Source organism: Delphinus delphis, chromosome 10, assembly GCF_949987515.2.
Source record: "Delphinus delphis chromosome 10, mDelDel1.2, whole genome shotgun sequence".
Lineage (NCBI taxonomy): Eukaryota > Metazoa > Chordata > Mammalia > Artiodactyla > Delphinidae > Delphinus > Delphinus delphis.
The window spans coordinates 64182696-64199673 of record NC_082692.2 but is presented as its reverse complement, the minus strand read 5'-3'; the positions used below and the strand labels follow the sequence as shown (position 1 = coordinate 64199673).

Below are 16978 nucleotides of genomic sequence, written 5' to 3'. Positions count from 1 at the left end.
AAATTTAAAAATAAGTACATGAGATGGGCCATCCAGGCTCCCTTACGGCCTGACTGGAGAGGGGAGAGAGGAGAGGAGAGGCCAGCCTAAGGGGTGTGTCCTGGTTAGGCCTGGTCTTGGGATGGCTGCAATGATAAGTCCCGGGAATTGTATTGACACGAAGATTCTTATTGCACTTGTACTTTTTGTATTAAAGTTTGCATGGTTTCTAATAAAGGATTAAAACGTAACAGTTTGCAGTGAAATGGCCTGGGAGTCTCCAAGGCTTCTCCTCTGGAAGAGCATTTTCTGCAGTGCAGACTTGGCCCCTCACACTCCCCACCTCCTCCTCTGGCATCCCTTGGCGCTGAGAAGGTGGGAGCTGTTGACCTAGGATCAGATTTGAAGTCCATGTAGAGGGAGGGTGTCTGGGCTGGGCAGGTGCTCTCCCTTTCTGAGGTAGCATTTTCTCCAGGGAGGTTCGACACCATCTCCCCAGCTCCCCAAGCACATACCAAGAAATTGCAGGGGTCTTGTGGAAAAAGCACTCCCAGGGCCAGAAACTGTCCACACAGTGCTTCAACGGCGCCAGGGACATCAGGGCATCCGTGTTTTGTCTGCAAGAAAGGGTGAGATGAAACTGGGAGAACGCAGTGGGAGGTGGGGTGCCAGATGCAGTGGGATGACAGTGCTGGGCCTAAAGGTACCTGCACCTGTGTTGATGCTGGGGTGGACAACAAGCTCTCGGTCCTTTTACTCCGTTGGCCAAAGGTAGGGGTGGGAGAGGTGACCCCGGCGGAGAGCACTCTAGGGGGCGCTGGAGTGGTCAGTGTTCTGAAAGGTGGTTTGGGCACAGCTCCCTTGAAGGGTCCCACAAGCCAGAGAAGCTGAGAAGGCCGCCCTGACAGGTGGGACCAGAGGCCCTGTGTGCTGTGTTCTATTCTGCAGCTGTTGGGGCTGGAACGTTTCTGTACTTCCCCATTTGCTTATGGCTCAGCCGTTAACCATGTTGATCTGTGATTGTTGTTATGATTTCCAGAACAAATAAAGCTCGTATGTCCCACCACGCAGGCCCTGTCTTCTGTATACGTCCTGGTTGTCTACGTCTTCAGCATCCGAGGCCCCCACAGCCCCCAGCTTGTCCCCTCGCATTGAGGGACTGGGGTGCAGCGTGCAGTCTTGACCTCAGCCCCTCGTCTGTGAATCTGTGGCTGTGACCAAAGGTTAAGGCTGCTTGTGGAACTTCTCCCTCCCCCATTTGCCTGGGTTAGCAAGTGACAGCCAGCCAGAGAGGATCCAGGCTGCGAGCCCTGCTGCACGCGCAAGGACACTGCCTCCCACCGCGGCTGTGACAAAGACGACTAGACTGGGCCAAGCAGCACAAGCCAAGAACCCGCATGAGTGGTTCAAGCTCCTGAGGGCTGGGTTCTAAGCCCCTTGCTCTCCTAAGACTTTGGGGCCCTCCCTTCTGAGCCTTCACTCTTCCTCTTGGTTTGGGGAGCCCCAGCGGATAGCGATGCTCACAAGGGATAAATAGAACTTTATTTTAAATAAACATTTGCACTCTGTACATGGCCCCAGCGGAGACGGGGCTTAGTCGTCAGCTGTCTTGCGCACATCAAAGCTGCCACAGGGCCCGCGCAGCAGCTCCGCCAGCAGCGCAAGCAGCTGCCCGTGCTCCTCCTGCACGCAGGGCGGCAGTGCAGCCAACTCGCTGCGCAGGCTCCGCTCCACCATGCGGCCCAGGGCCCGGCGCAGCTCCCGCAGCAGCCGCACAGTGCGTGAGTCGCCCTCCAGCCGCAGCAGGTCGCTGTCACTAAGGGAGATGGTGGCCCGGCGCCCATCATCTAGAGGAAGGGAGAGACGCGGGGAGCCCGGGTGAGTGAGGCCGGACCCCTGAGGAGGCAGAGCAGCCGGAGAAGCAGTGGGGCAGGAGGTGTGCAGGTACCCACCACGGATGTGGACGTCCCCGTCGGTGAGTAGCAGCACAGCTAGTGGGTGCACCTGGGAGGAGTCCCGGACAAAGACGCTGCCGTTGGACTTAACAGCCATGAAATACGTCAGCCATCGGCTCCGTAGCCGTGTGGCCTCCCTGGGGAACAAAGAGCTGGGTGAGGCCCCTTGCTGAACCACCCGAGCTGCCCTGCCCCAGCCTGACAGTCCCCCACCTGTTAATGGTCGACTTGTGCAGCAAGATGTTGCCGGATTTGGTCCTATACGTGACACTGTTGGGCTTGAACTTGCCCTGCCGGGTCACCTTGCCCTGCCTCACCTGCAAGGATGAAGGAGAAGGTGGGTGGGTTGAGCAAGGAGCTGGGATGGAAGGAGAGGTCATGGCCTGGAGCCCCCTCCCCAGGGCAGCACCTGGATGAGGTTGGGGTAGAGACCCGCCATCAGCACACCCTTCACCAGCTCTTCCTCCTCACTGTACTCGTTGCACTGGGCAGAGGCCAGGGTGCAGTCCGAGGGCTTCCCCACCAGGAAAGCCTCATAAATGTTCTCTGAGAACTGCTTGATGAGTCCTGGGGAGGCAAAGTCAGGGTGAACCTAGGGCCCCTGGTTCACAGCTCACTGTGCACCGGCCCAGTGCGAGTGGGAAGGGTGGAGGGACTCAGGGCAGCTCGGGACCCGCTGACCGTGGATGAAGCGCAGGCTGGGTGCATAGAGCAGGTTTTCCTCCAGGTAGTTCTCACGAGAGCTGCGGTCCTGCCAGCGCAGCACCTCCTCCCAGCCAGACACAGCCCGCACGAACGCCAGGTGGTCGCTGCCACTGTCGTGGCTCAACAGTGCCTTCACCTGGGAGGGGAGGCGGGTGCCAGGGTCACAGGGCAGGGACCAGAGGAAGCCACCGCGGGACCGAAGGGAGCGGAGGGCCGGAAGGGAGAACAGAGGGCCACGCAAAGGCATTGGGTCTGACCTTGTCCACCTCCGCCCGGTTCTGCAGGCTGCTGCTGAAGGGGTCCCGGGTGAGGCAGGAAACGACCACTAGCAGCGGGTGCAGGCAACGGAAGATGGCAGCCAACACTATGGCCTTGGCCAGCCGTGGGTCAGTGGAGATGTGGGCCAGGCGCTGCCCCAGAGTGGTCAGGTACTCCCGCTGGTCCAGCACCCCTGCAAGCTCAGCCGTCAGTCCCGCCCCTGACAGCCATTCCGCAGCCCGGCCCAGCCCTGCACCACTCACCGATCTCCTGGAGCAAGATCACGGCCTCGTCCACCGCCTTGATGTTTGGACTGTCCACGGCCTTGGAGAGGAACTCCACTGCCTACAGCACGAACGAGGCAGAGCCTGTTAGCCCGCACCCCACCTGCACGTTCCCAGGGCCCACTCCGCCCACCTCTGCCGCACCGTCTTCTCTGGCATGTGGATCTTGGCTTGCAGCACCAGGTTCTCAAGGGGCGTGCGCAGGATCTCCGGCACCTGGAAAGGGGCCATCTTCTCCAGCCGGCTCCGCGGGAACAGGTGGTAGGCAAAGCCTGACTGGCAGCGGCCCGCCCGGCCCCGGCGCTGGATCACGTTGGCTCGTGACACCCACACGGTCTCCAGGCAGGACACCTGGGGGAGGGGGCAGGTGAGCAGCCACACAGACCACACGCCTTCCTCCATGCTCCCCTGCGCCTGGCCTTCACCTCACTCAGCTCCTCAACTGCCCCCCACAGCAGGGACAGGGAGATCCCACAGGTGTGGCCTTCTCCAGACACACAGGCCCAGGGTAGATCTGGGCTGGGGCAGGGCCAGGAGATGGGTGCCACCTTGGTCTTCAGGTCGTAGCGTTCCTCCTTGTGCAGACCGCTGTCCACCACGTGCACAATGTCATTGATTGTGATGGAGGTCTCAGCAATGTTGGTGGCCAAGACAATCTTGCGCACGCCAACGGGAGGCTGCTGGAATATGGCCTTCTGGTCCATCATGGGGATGTTGGAGTGCACTGGTGGGCAGCAAGAACACACTGGTCACGGGCACTGCTCCAGCCAAAACCTCCCCATATGAGGGCAGGCAGGGATTTTGACCCTATTTTGATGAAACTGAAGTCCAGATCAGTAATATGCCCAGTAGAGGTCACAAAGCCAGTAAAAAAGTAGTGCAGCCTATTAAGAAACCCAAGGCCCTGAGCCCCAGGTGAGTCACTCCCCAGGACAGAGGGCAAGCCTGGTGTTAGGGGCCACCATCCTTGCACACATGCTCTCACCTGGCAGGATGAGGTACTTGCTCTCATGCATGCCCAGGGCCTCCTGGAGGCGTTGCTGCACTCCTTTGATCTCCTGCCACCCAGGCAGGAAGCAGAGGATCCCACCTGTAAAGGGCCCTGCAGGCATGAGCTAGTGGCTCCCGGCAGATGGGAGAGCAGGGTGGGCACGGGGCAGAGAAGAAAGCACCCACCTGGTTCCCCGCGGGCATCAATGTGCAGAACCAGATCAGTCACGAGGTCCAAATCGAGAGCGCATTCATCCTCAGACTGGGGTGGGGGAAGAGAGGCCAGTCACAGCCCCGGGGCCAGGGGTCGTGCACAGGACACGGCCACCGCGACTCGGTGAGGTCAAGGCACGTGACACATCACCTCCAACCCTCACCACACCCTTGTCAAGAAGGCCTGATCATTCCCATTTCTAGCAAGGAAACCAAGGCTTGGGAAGGAGGAGGGGAATCCATGGAGAAAAGGCCAGGAGCCGTGGGCAGGACGGGGCGGGCGTATCCCCTCACCTCGTGGTGCCGATGCCGGTGTGGGTACTGGTGCTTGCCCAGCTTGGCCAGGATATCCTCCAGGTAGTGCTCCTTGACAGGGTACATGAAGCCGGGCACCTTGATGACAGGGCAGCCACCAAAGTAGCGGGAGAAGCGCTCGTTATCACCTGTGGCACTCATGAGCACCAGCCGCAGGGCCGGGTTGAGCCGCTGCAGGCCCTTGAGCAGAATCAGCAGGAAGTCCGTGTTCACGTCCCGCTCGTGCACCTCGTCCACGATTACATGGCTCACGCCCTCCAGGCTGGGGTTGCTCTGCAGCTTCCGTAGCAGGATGCCCACGGTACAGAACAGCAGAGCCCCACCTCGGGCTGGAGGCTTGCTTTCCAACCGCACCTGGAAGCCCACGTTCCGGCGCAGGGAGGGGCCCAGTTCGTGGCTGACCCGCTGTGCCACGGACACAGCCGAGATGCGGCGCGGCTGAGTGATGATCACGTTGCAGCGAGCACCTCGGCCCTCGGTCACGTAGCGCTCCAGCAGCAGCTGGGGGATGCGCGTGGTCTTCCCACAGCCCGTGTCCCCGGCGATGACCACCACCGGGTGCTGCTCGATGGCACTGAGGATGGTGTCCCGATGAGGGTCCACAGGGAGCTGGGGGGCCTCCTGCCAGACCGGCCCTCGCCGCCGCCACAGCTCCAGCAGGCTCTGGCTCAGACGCAGCTCCTCTGTTTCTGACAGGGGCATGTAGGGCTTGCCTGTGATAGGGTCACCCAGCGGCCCCGAGTCCTTGCCCAAGGGCAAGATGTCATCACTCTGCAGCCGGAGCTCTGGGGAGATCCATGAACTGTCCATGGGGTACTGGAGGACGGGAGAGGCAAACAAAATGGTGAAGAGAAATAGCTTCTTCTCATTTACCCACAGCCAGCCAGCCCCTCCACACAATTCACCTTGGCCAGAAGCTATGGCCCACCCGCCGGGCAGGACTCAGTCCTCAACTGCCCTGGGACCCTCGTGGGCAAGACAGGACTGCTCAGGGCAAAAGTGTGCCCAGGCTCCATCCCCAGTGGGGAAAGCGGGGAGTCACTACCGCCTGCTGCAGGTGAAAGCTTTTGGTCTGGGTAGATGAAGGCGGGCAGGTGAAGAGGAATGTGGGGATTCTCTTACGTGGTTTAGGAAGGTCTCTATCTTGCGGAGGATGGGTTCAGGCACCTGGATGGTACACGGCCGGCGCTGGGTCTCACCCAGCTCGCGCAAGGAGGCCAAGTTATACATGGCGTGGGTGAGCGGCTCGTTGTTCCGGTCCACCAGGCCCAGGCTCTGCAGAGGGAACACGGGAGGCTGGTCTATGCCTGTCTCCCCATAACTGGCCCAGACCTGCTCAGGAGCTTTAGAGAAGTCGTGCAGAGCCACCTCTTTTCTAAGACATTTTTGGGTTTGGGCCAATATGGTGCAGGAGGGAGAAATTAGGAACCAGGAAAATGTTAGGTCTCCACCAAAAAAAAAAAAAAAGTTAAAAATGATTCAAGCAAAACCAGACCTGGCGTGTCTGAGTGTTACAGCCCCCACCCGCACAGACGGGCGCCGCAGAGAATCCTCTGCCCGAGCAGCCGGAGTCCCCACAGCAGCCCAGGCTCACCTCCGTGAATCCCCACCTGAGACAGGCGGGCCAGGCCCTGAGCCACCCCGGAACCCAGTCGCAGGCTCCTGTGCCTTCGCTGCCCGCCCACCCCTGCCACATTTCATGTCCAGCTGCCACACCTCCACCTGTCTCTGCATGACACCCAGTCCACCGTACAAACATACACGGAAGTTCCCGGAAATACATACTTATGCACCTTGATAAAATAAACCACTGGAAGGGAAACTCTCTGTTTTATTTCCCTATATGCCCAAAGCCACCCACCAGAAATAAGACAAAGCATTCCAACACATTGGGCAAATGTGGAAAACCAGTCATTTTCCCCTATAGTCTTTCATGTCCGGATTCCGCACACCCTCCAAAACCCAGAGCAAACACTCCCTCCTTTAAGAAGTCTACCTGCACAGGGACCAATCCCCTTCCCCAGCCTCCTCGTGCCAGAACAGAAGAGGTGCCAACAGGGCCACCTTGCTGCAGGGGAGCCCTCTGTCCTTTCCCAGGACTGTGAGAATTTACCTACAGCCTCTCTGACCGTGGGCAGTCAGCTGCTCTCAGAACACTGCTGCCACCTAGAAGCTTGCTCCTTCCTGAGACAGGCCTCTAACATGCTGAGGGTCGTCTTCTCATCACTTTTTTGTCTGTTTGTTTTTGTTTTTTGTCAATGCATTTATTTTTCAGTTTCAATCTGTAATGGTTGCTTAATAAAACCAGTCAACGAAAAGTGATTTTTTGGGGGACAAATGTGGACATTAGCAGACTGAACAGTGGTGACAGGTGCAATCTTATTCCAACGTTAGTTTTCACAAATTTGAATTAAATACTCCCAGGACAGTGGAAATACCCTCCTAAAACAAGAGTTCTCAAGTTCATCACTGTTTTTGTCTATCAAATTAAAATTTAGACTTCCTCGAAGTTCTCCCAGTTAGCCCTAGTTCTGTCCTCTTTAGCCACAGGTAATGACACATCCATTCCCTCTCACCACTTACCTGAACCCATCCCTCTTCAGTTCTCCAGGATCTTGGTACCCCTCACTATCAGCTCTATCTAAAATTCAGTTCCCAGAGCCAAATGTACACCAAAGGTATATCCGACCATTCAGAGTAAAACAGGGCCTCCTTCCTCTCTTATTCTGCAAACCAGACCCCCACGGGTTCAGGTAACTCCCACAACTGGGCTATCAGCTGACCTCCAAAGCCGCTTCAAAATGATTGCTAGCTGTAAGCCCCACTGCCTTCACCTGGATGTTGATCCCTTCAATATTCATCCTAGATGAACGTCGCGTGGTTTGTTTTGGCCACAAAGCCCAAGTTATCAAGATCTTTCTAGATACCAAGTCTGTCCCTCAACAAAGACATCATTTCTCCAGCTCCATACCATTCAGAATGATAAGCATGTCTCCTCCTGGCTTCACCCAGGTTCCAGCCAACAGTGCTGAAACGGCTGAGCTCACGGGCAAAGCACCTCCACAGGGACTGTGGAGAAGCCCTGGAAACAGCACCCCACAGCCTGACGAGCAAGGCTGGGACACCAGATACTTATGTGCCCAGGCCAAAAGCCTGGCAGTGGTAGATTTCATTTCCTGGAAAAGTGGACCATTTGCCAAGGGTAGCAGGGAGCTCCAAGACATCTCATGCATCACACCAGGGACCTTGCACTCACCTTCAGTTTCTTACAAGCCAGGGCTGCCGCCTTATTCTCTGCCTCTGCTTTGCGACGCCCTTTGGCGACAAAGGTCATGGGACAGGGCCAGAGTAGGGTGAGGGTGGACAGCTTGGTCTTGGTGCCCACAGTATGGAACTGCATGAGGTTCTACACAAAGGGCAAGAGAGATGGTTACAGAAAGTTAGGGAATGAAAACATCCAGGAGTTCGCAGAATATCAAGGGACACAGAGATGGATTTAACCCCCATCTGAGCAGGTACCAAGCATCAGCCACAAAAGAAGTGCCACTGAACAGGCAGAAGCCAGCCCTGTGGGGCTGCAGCTCCCAGATCCTGGCCTTGCTTCTCCTGTGGTACCATGATTTCACAGCAGGAAATGGCATCTGGGCAATGCCACTACCTGCCCTCCTAGTCCACTGTCCTCTCAGCACTTTCAAAGCAAACAGGTATGATGGTAGCTGCAGGTTGAAGCTGTCAACACAAGCTAAAAACTAAGCACATCCTGGGGGATCAAAAAGGCCTTGCACCTGGAGAGAAGCTCTGCTTAACCAAAGCCCCTCAGCCTGACAACAAAGATGAAAACCTCAGCAAGTCAGCCACCCCCTCCCCAAACCCTCCTTTCCTGCCCACAACCCTTGAACAGATATAGGTCTTCCACTCCTACAGTCCCCAGCCCCCTCCCTGTGCTCCAGTGTTCTGACTTCCAATCTGTCCCTGCTGCTTCAACCCTCCAAGGACCTGGAGTTCCCCCAGCTGGCCCAGGCTGGGCTTGGAGAACGGGCATCTTTGGCCCTCCCGTACGTAGTCTCCCTCCCACCTGGTCTGGAGGAAAACCAGACTTGACCAAGACAGCTCCCCAGTCTCACACACACTTATAGGAGACCCAGCTCACCTTGGCTGTGGAGGACGATGTCGCTATCTGAATCACCTTGGCCAGAAGGTTCTTGGGAAGCGGAAACTGGGTCAGAGCCCTAATAGCACTGTCGTCATCTGTCATTTCAAAGGAACCCCCCCTGGGAGGACCAAAAGTTTAGGTGAAAAAGCACTCTCTTCCTGGGCCAATTTCACCTGCTCTGAGACCCAGGGGCTAGGATACTGCATAGTTGCAGGAGGCTGGGGCATTTCCACTTGGCCTGTGATCCTCTCACAGACACAAAGCACACCTGGCGCTCCCTCAGTTCCCCCAAACAGATAGGAGGGTAGGGGCAGTGGGCAGGCAGAGTAGTTACTGGGCCTCTGAAGGACCCAAGTGTGAGCTGGAGAGAGGGTCCGTGCTGCTGTTTCGCAAAAGCCCAGCCATACAGTACATGGCCACAAGTGGCTTTCCCCAAGAACAGGTAGATATACCAATGAATAACAGAGACGCGGACTGAGATGTGGGGCAGGGGCCCTCCCATCTCAGAGAAGACTCCCTGGGAACACGCCCCACCCCATGTCAAGGTGCAGCCAGCTTCCCCTGCATTCCCTGCCCCTGGCTGTACCTCGAATCCCTGAGTGGGGTGTGGGAGTCCTGCTGGGCCATAGACAGAAATTCAGTGACATCAATGGTCCCCTCTTCTAGCTCTTCCTCCTCATCCTCCTCTTCCTCCCGGCCCAAGGAGCGGGATAAGCCCCCAGGTCCCCCTGGCCGGATGCTCTCAGGATTCAGCTGCCGCCAGGAAGTAGGTGGCATGGTGGGTTCTGGGCGCCACCAGCTGTCAGCCGGAGAGCCAAAGCGATCGGCTAGCACGCGGTATTTGGCTGCATCAAACAGCTCATTCCGGGGACCCAGCAGACCCCAGCCCTGGGGAAAAAAGGGGCGTTGTGAGGGCCCATACCACCCTCACACCTCAGGCTGCTCGGAACCTGCCCGGTTACACCGTAAGTCCCTCATGTGTGGGAGCCATGCTTTTTCACCTGTCTACTCACCTCAGGCCCTAGTCCAGAACTGGGCACAGAGAGAGCACTTAACATGTCTAGCTTCAACAGATGAAAATGACAAGGTAAATTCTTATAGCTATTAAGACAAAAGACCAAAGAAACAAAACAAAACAAAGAAAAACCCACAGGGCAACAAGAAGCAGATGCATTCACAAAGTGATCTAGAAAGCTTCAGTGAGTGTAGCAATTAGGATATATGTTGTCTACACCATAAAACAGCTATACCTCTGACACAAGAATCCTATGCTGGGAACATACTCTAGAAATAACACCAAACGTTTTTAAAGCCAGTTATACAAAAATATTATTTTAAAATATATTACAGTTTTATTCTTTTCTAGAGAAAATCAAATAAGACATTTGCCGAGTCTCTAGCATGTACAAAGCAACATGCTTGCCACCCTGGGCACCATCAGGAGGGATGAGACCTGATCTCTGCCCTCAAGAAGCTAAAAATCTAAGAGGCAGAAGAAAAATGCAGAAAAACAGAGTCTAAAGAACAAAAAAATAAGAAGCTAGAAGAACAGGAGTAGCACGTGAATAGAGCACAAGGTCAAGAAATTCAAGTTGGGAGTGGTAAAGACAACACGGGTAAGCCAGGCGCATCAAGAGGGTTTCAGACATTACAGCCATGTGACAGTAGATGGCAGGTGCCAGAATCCAGGCACTGCTCCACAGCGCGGCTTCAGCCACACCTGACTCGTGACAAGCCGAGGAGTGACCACTCGCTTCTTAAAACTCTCCCCTCAGGGACTTCCCTGGTGGCTCAGTGGTTAAGAACCTGCCTGCCAATGCAGGGGACACAGGTTCGATCCCTGGTCTGGGAAGATCCTACATGCCGTGGAGCAAATAAGCCCACGAGCCACAACTACTGAGCCGGCGCTCTAGAGCCCAAGAGCCACAACTACTGAGCCCATGTGCTACAACGACTGAAGCCCGCACACCTAGAGCCCGTGCTCCGCAACAAGAGAAGCCACCACAAGGAGAAGCCCATGCACTGCAACAAGGAGTAGCCCCTGCTCATCACAACTAGAGAAAGCCCGTGCGCAGCAACGAAGACCCAACACAGCCAAAAATAAATAAAATTAAATCTTTAAAAAACAACAATTCTCTCCTCAGATTTCTGAAAGAACCAACTGTAATTTAAAATGTAATCAGGTAGCTAGTGGGAAGCAGCCACATAGCACAGGGAGATCAGCTCGGTGCTTTGTGTCCACCTAGAGTGGTGGGATAGGGACGGTGGAAGGGAGACGCAAGGGGGAGGAGATACGGGGATATGTGTATACATATAGCTGATTCACTGTGTTATACAGCAGAAACTAACACAACATTGTAAAGCAATTATACTCCAATAAAGATGTTTAAAAAAAAAAAAGTAATCAGGAAGGGACTTCCCTGGAGGTCCAGTGGTTAAGACTTTGCCTTCCAATGCAGGGGGTGTGGGTTTGATCCCTGGTAAGGGAGCTAAGATCCCACATGCCTTGCAGCCGAAAAACCAAAACATAAAGCAGAAGCAATATTGTAACAAATTCAATAAAGACTTTAAAAATGGTCCACATCAAAAAAATCTAAAAAAAAAAATAAAATGTAATCAGGAAAATTCTATTCACAACAGCAACAATAACCATAGCCTACCTAAGATGAACTTAAAGAAATAAATTTACATATTTTTTAAAAGTATAAAACTTGGTAAAAGGACACAAAATATGGGAGTTCCTGATATGAAACTTTTTTGAGTAAAGAGACAAAAGCCTCCTAAGTTAACCCATGTAACATAACTCCAATCAAAGTCTGGATAGACTTTTTGGGCACTTGACAAATTGTCAAATCTGTGTGGAAGAACAGATGCATAACAGTAGGATTCTGTGACAGAGAATGTGAAAAGGGCACGCCACACACATCCACATGCATTAAAGCACAGCCACTCAGGGCAGGGCAGTACGGGTGCCTGGCCCAAGGCTCAGCCTCCATGCTTCTGCGTCACGTCACCGCCTGCTTACAAGGACGATCTGATTATACAGGAAACACATACAGCACCCTCGCCCTTGGCCTTCCCCAGGACACCAGCATGCTTTACCTCCCTGCCTCCCACTCACAGCCCCCCACACACAAGGCCATGAGGTGTTCCTGATGATGAACACCCACCCAACCCGCTTCCCCTCCAGGGCTCCCCGTGCTGGCTCATGCTTCCCCACCAACCCGCTCTTCCTCCCTCCTCCATCTGACCAGTCACTGTCTTTTCCAGCTTTTTAATAACCCCAGAAGAAAGCTCCTGCACTGCTGCTACTGGCATTCTCACCTATCCTGTGCCCCCGTCTCTGGTCTTGCCTGACCCCACTGCTTTTGGGGACTATTCCTAAAGGCAAACTCAGCTCTGTCATTCCACCAATTACCACCAGTCAGCAGACCTAGCATCCACAGGATCAATCAAGACTCCTACCTGAGACACCTAAGGGCTTGGCGTTCTGGCTCCTGCCCACCTGTTCGCACCATCGCCAAGCACTCAGACCCACGTTCACAATCCGCTAGTTGCTCGCGCGCACCCTGGTTCCATGTCTCTGCGCCCTCTATCTGGAGTGCCCTCTCCATCCCTGTTCCTGGAAAACTTCTACTCACTCTTTAAGAATAGCCTGCTTTATTCAGGAGGCTGAGGTGCACCTCTCCCCTCATGTGGGTGCTTCCTCTCTGGGCTGTGGCTGCCCCAAGAGCACCCTCAGTCACCTTTGTGCTGTCAGCACCTCACAACAAGCCTGAGGGCAATGCTTAAGAAACATCTAGTTTGGGAGGAAAAAAGATGAGCAAATTTGAGTACAAATATTAAGGAATGAATGGGCTACACTCTCCAGAATATATAAAGAACTCCCATAATTCAACAACAAAACGATGTGGCTAAAAAGTGGGCAAAGGACTTAAAAAGACATTTCTACAAAGAAAATACATAAATGGCCAATAAGCACAAGAAAAGATGCTCAACATCACTAATCATTAGGAAAATGCAAATCAAAACCACAATGAGATACCAACTCATACCCATTAGGATGACTACTATCAAATAAATAAATAAAATGAAAGAAAGTAACAAGTGTTAGTGAGGCTGTGGAGAAATTAGAACACTTGTGCACTGTTGGTGGGAATGTATAATAGTACACTATGGAAACAGTGTGGCAGTTCCTCAAAAAATTAAGAACAGAATTACCATATGATCTAGCAATTCCAATTCTGGGGATTAAAAGCAGGGTTTCGAAGAGGTATTTGTTCACTGCAGCCTTATTTCACAATGGCCAAAAAGTGGACCCAAGAGTCCATCAATGGATGAATGGATAAACAAAATGTGATATATACATACAATTGAATATTACTGGCCTTTACAAAGAGAGAAACTCTGACACTTGCTACAACATGAATGAACCTTGAGGACATTATGCTAAGTGACATAAACCAGTCACAAAAGGACACTGTATGATTTCACTTATGTGACGAGTAGTCAAATTCGCAGAAATAGAGAGTAGGATGGTGGCTGCCAGGGGCTGGGGGGAAGGCAGGATGGGGAGTTGTTTACTGGGTATAGAGATTCAGTTTTCCAGGATGAAGAAGTTCTAGAGACTGGGTGCTCAACAACGTGGCTGCACTTAATACTACTGAACTGTACACTTAAAAGTGGCTAAGATGCTAAATTTTATATTTTGTGTATTTTACCACAATTAAACAAACATACAAACAAAAAAGGCCATGAGCATAGATAGAGAACAAAGAACGGGCTGGGGAGGAATGTGATCACAACTTGCTGCACATGGTCTCAGTTTAAAGTGCCTTCTACATCCAGGCAGAAAAGCATCCTCACCCTCGGCACTATAGACATTTTGGACCAGGTAATTCTTTGTTGTGAGGGGCTGGCCTGTGCATTGTGGGACGTTTAGCAGCATCCCTGGCGTCATACCAGGTAGCACTCTTCTCCTTGTGGCTGCCAAAAATGTCTCTAGACATTACCAAATGTCCCCTGGGGTGCAAAATCCCCCCGAAATTGAGAACCCCTGAGGTAGAGGTGCTCTAAGGGAGACGGAGGTTTCCAAGACATTAAACACAGAAAGGATGGTTGAATTTCTGAGAGAGAAGATTTCCCCAGGCAGAAGGAGTACAGAAAAAGATGTTTATAGAGAGTGGGAGAGGAAGAGGAGCCTAGAGTGACCCAGAGACAAGGAAAGCAGGTATAACCCAGGGGCTGAAGAAAAAATGCCCCGCAGTGCCAAAGCCACAGACCATTCAAGCAGAGCAAGGACTGAGGGGAGGCTGGTGAGCCTGGCAAAGCTGCCCCAGTCAGCCAACAATCACCAGGCGCTATGAGGATGTGAAGGGAACCAGCAACCATGGCATGGGCTGTGATGCTGGAGTGGAAAGAATGCAAACCACAAGCACGGAGAGCTGTGTGCAGGGAAGCAGGAAGGGATTACAACGCTGAAGAATTTTTTTTGGCTGTGCCGCACCGCTTGCGGGATCCTAGTTCCCCCAACCAAGGATCGAACCTGCGTCCTCGGCAATGAAAGTGTGGCATCCTAACCACTGGACCGCCAGGGAATTCCCAAACACTGAAGAATTTTTGACTCTTACAGAAAAGAATCAGATGAGGAAAGATCTGAAAATTAAATAAAAGCGTGGGAGACAAGATGGAGGAGACAGAGAGGACACAGAAAAGAGAAGGGTCGTGTGGGAGCCCAGGACAGGAAAAGGGACCTTGCCTCCTCAGACCCAGGAGAAGCAGTGACAATGAAGGTCTGTAGACCATGAGCGGGAGAGAAGCTGAAGGAATACAGCTTTGTCCTTGTCAAGAGCAAAGACCTAGGAATGTGAGGAAGATTCAAGGTTGGCACAGCCATGAAGGGAGCCAATTAGGGATCGAAAGAAAGGCTGGGAGCAACAATGAAGGTATAGGAAATGCTGCGCAATCAAAAACTGAAAGCAACCCACGTCCAACCACTGGGAAGTGAGAGAAGTGACTATTATTCTTCCATTGTAAGTAAGAGAGGACTATGTGGCTACAAGGAAAAACCTAAATACATGAAATAACAGGGAAAGAAAAACAGAAACCAAAATAGAAGTCTCACCATGGTGCTGTACAGAGGGAGTGTTCTCCATAAAGGGGTTCTTCTCTGTGGTTTTTGAAACCACAGAAAGTAGATAACTACAGTGGCAAGAAAATAATATTAATCTATTCGGTCACTGGCTGAAACAAAAAAGGAACCACAAGGTGGGAAGGGCTTAGGACAGGTGAGTGGTTTGAACACCCTGCCAACCTAAACCTAGGTGCAGCTGACACCAGGAAAACCGTCACTTCAAGCAGTTCTCAGGAGGGAGGTCTGCATGGTCTTCACTAGGGGAGGGTCACCTTGAACAGCTGGCAGGCCGCAGCCGCAGCCTGCCTCTCAGCGTCGATCTTCTTGCTGCCATAGCCTTCTACCTCCACACTCTTGGGCCACTTTATGTGGAGGGTGACTTTCTGAGGAAGAGAAGAGAGAATCAGGACCCTTGCCTCTCTAGACTACAAAGTTATAACAAACCACCTGGAGAATCAACAGCAAAGCTGTAGACCTCACAGCAGCAGGCCTGAGTGCAAGACAGAACCCCAATCCCATCATTAACTCCTTGGAAGGCTCAGACTCCCCCACCCTCAAGCCACTGTCCCACCTCAAGCTGTTTTGCTTCTTGAAAGTGCCATGTTCTAGCCAGAGGGCAAGGTGGGACCCACCTTTATCCTTAAAAATTTTCATTCAGAATGGTTTGCCTACATGCTTCCTGTGGGTCCCAGGACCTACAAGACTCTGGGAGCAGGAATTATCATCAGCTCTAACCCTCTACAGTTCCAGTTAGTTGGAAGGGACCAAATCCAGGGCCCAGTACAGAGGCCTATCTTACACAAGATGGGAACGTCTCACTTCACTTGCCCATGTTCCCCTTCCCTAAACCAGGCTCTTCTCCAGATTTAGCTTTGCTCTGAGATTCTCTGCTGACCATTCTCAATTCAGAAAACCCACTCTATGGCCTCCCTGACGAGAACTCTGAGAGAGAAAAGAGCAGCCAGTCTCCTTCCAGAGAATCAGACCAACATGTCTCCTTGCCACCAGCAGAGTTACCTTTTTCTTTGGTCCATTTGTGTGCACGTAGACCAATTTGTCTTTTGCATGTGAGATGCCAAGGGCTCTTCCAATCACACTGTTGAGAAGATTTTTGGGCTGTGGAAACTCTTTTAATAGGTCCCTAGAAGCTAAGAGAATAAGAACAAAAGCATTATAGTTGTGCTTTTTCTTCTAAAAACTCCATGGGGTGTGTATCAGGACAACCCTGGACTGGATACTGAGGATGTTGGCTCATGATCCCAAACCACCCAGGAGCATCTTAAAAAGGAGGGAGAATGACTTCAGGGTTTACAGGGGACAGTGGGGCTAGAGCCAATGCACGATCATCTCCTGAAAGAGAAGGGCCAACGCCCCCCACACCACAGAGGGGAACCAGCCAGGATCCTCTTCGCCACCCAAGCTCCCAACTTAACACATCAGCTACAGAAGCCTACATGGCAACAACGCCCCCAATCTGATGTCTGAAAGAACGCACTAAACAAAAAACAAAATCGACCACACACACACAGTGGAGTTCACGACAATGCAAGGCCCCTCCTAAAATAACAGACACACAACAGGGAGGGTTGGCCGTGGAGTCTGAATACCAGGCCCCAGTTCTCAACTCTACCTCAACACCGTGCAAAAGGCCACCCCAGAGCCAGATTATGTGTAGGGACACTGATTAGAGACCTCCTTAGCTTAGACATGGGCATGAGCTATTCCTCCTGGGAGTTCACTGCAGTGAACCAAGTGGAGGCGGGATGCATCAAACACCGTGAGAGGTTTATTGCACTTTGGATCAATCCCAGAGCACAAATGGGTGAGATGTCCACCTAGAAGCAGCTTGTGCCAAACACAGGACTTAGACCATGAAGAAGCCTGCTGAGAGTGGCTGAAAACTAAAGGAAGAGCCCCAAAGCACCAGAGTGGACCTTCAAGAGATGCAGAGTCAGAGACCAGCAGAAGGGATGGGAAGCCTTTTCATTCTCCA

The 16978-nt window shown here is 52.8% G+C and overlaps 1 protein-coding gene across 6 annotated transcripts in view; it reads right to left on the bottom strand.

Annotated features, from left to right (window-relative positions):
* Positions 1-1205: 1205 nt before the first annotated feature.
* DHX30 (DExH-box helicase 30) overlaps positions 1206-16978 on the bottom strand; it is a 30820-nt gene continuing 15047 nt past the window's right edge. For all 6 annotated transcript variants that reach the window (XM_060022377.1, XM_069541154.1, XM_060022376.1 and 3 more), the window contains 18 exons: positions 16003-16133; positions 15258-15368; positions 9439-9740; positions 8850-8970; positions 7956-8105; positions 5822-5974; positions 4679-5515; positions 4358-4433; positions 4167-4271; positions 3730-3905; positions 3326-3532; positions 3161-3242; positions 2897-3090; positions 2616-2775; positions 2344-2501; positions 2148-2251; positions 1932-2071; positions 1206-1826 (listed from right to left, as the gene is read on the bottom strand). In XM_060022377.1, coding sequence (XP_059878360.1) covers positions 1573-1826; positions 1932-2071; positions 2148-2251; positions 2344-2501; positions 2616-2775; positions 2897-3090; positions 3161-3242; positions 3326-3532; positions 3730-3905; positions 4167-4271; positions 4358-4433; positions 4679-5515; positions 5822-5974; positions 7956-8105; positions 8850-8970; positions 9439-9740; positions 15258-15368; positions 16003-16133 — 3461 coding nt within the window. In that variant the 3' untranslated portion in view covers positions 1206-1572. The remainder of the gene's footprint in view (positions 1827-1931; positions 2072-2147; positions 2252-2343; positions 2502-2615; positions 2776-2896; positions 3091-3160; positions 3243-3325; positions 3533-3729; positions 3906-4166; positions 4272-4357; positions 4434-4678; positions 5516-5821; positions 5975-7955; positions 8106-8849; positions 8971-9438; positions 9741-15257; positions 15369-16002; positions 16134-16978) is intronic.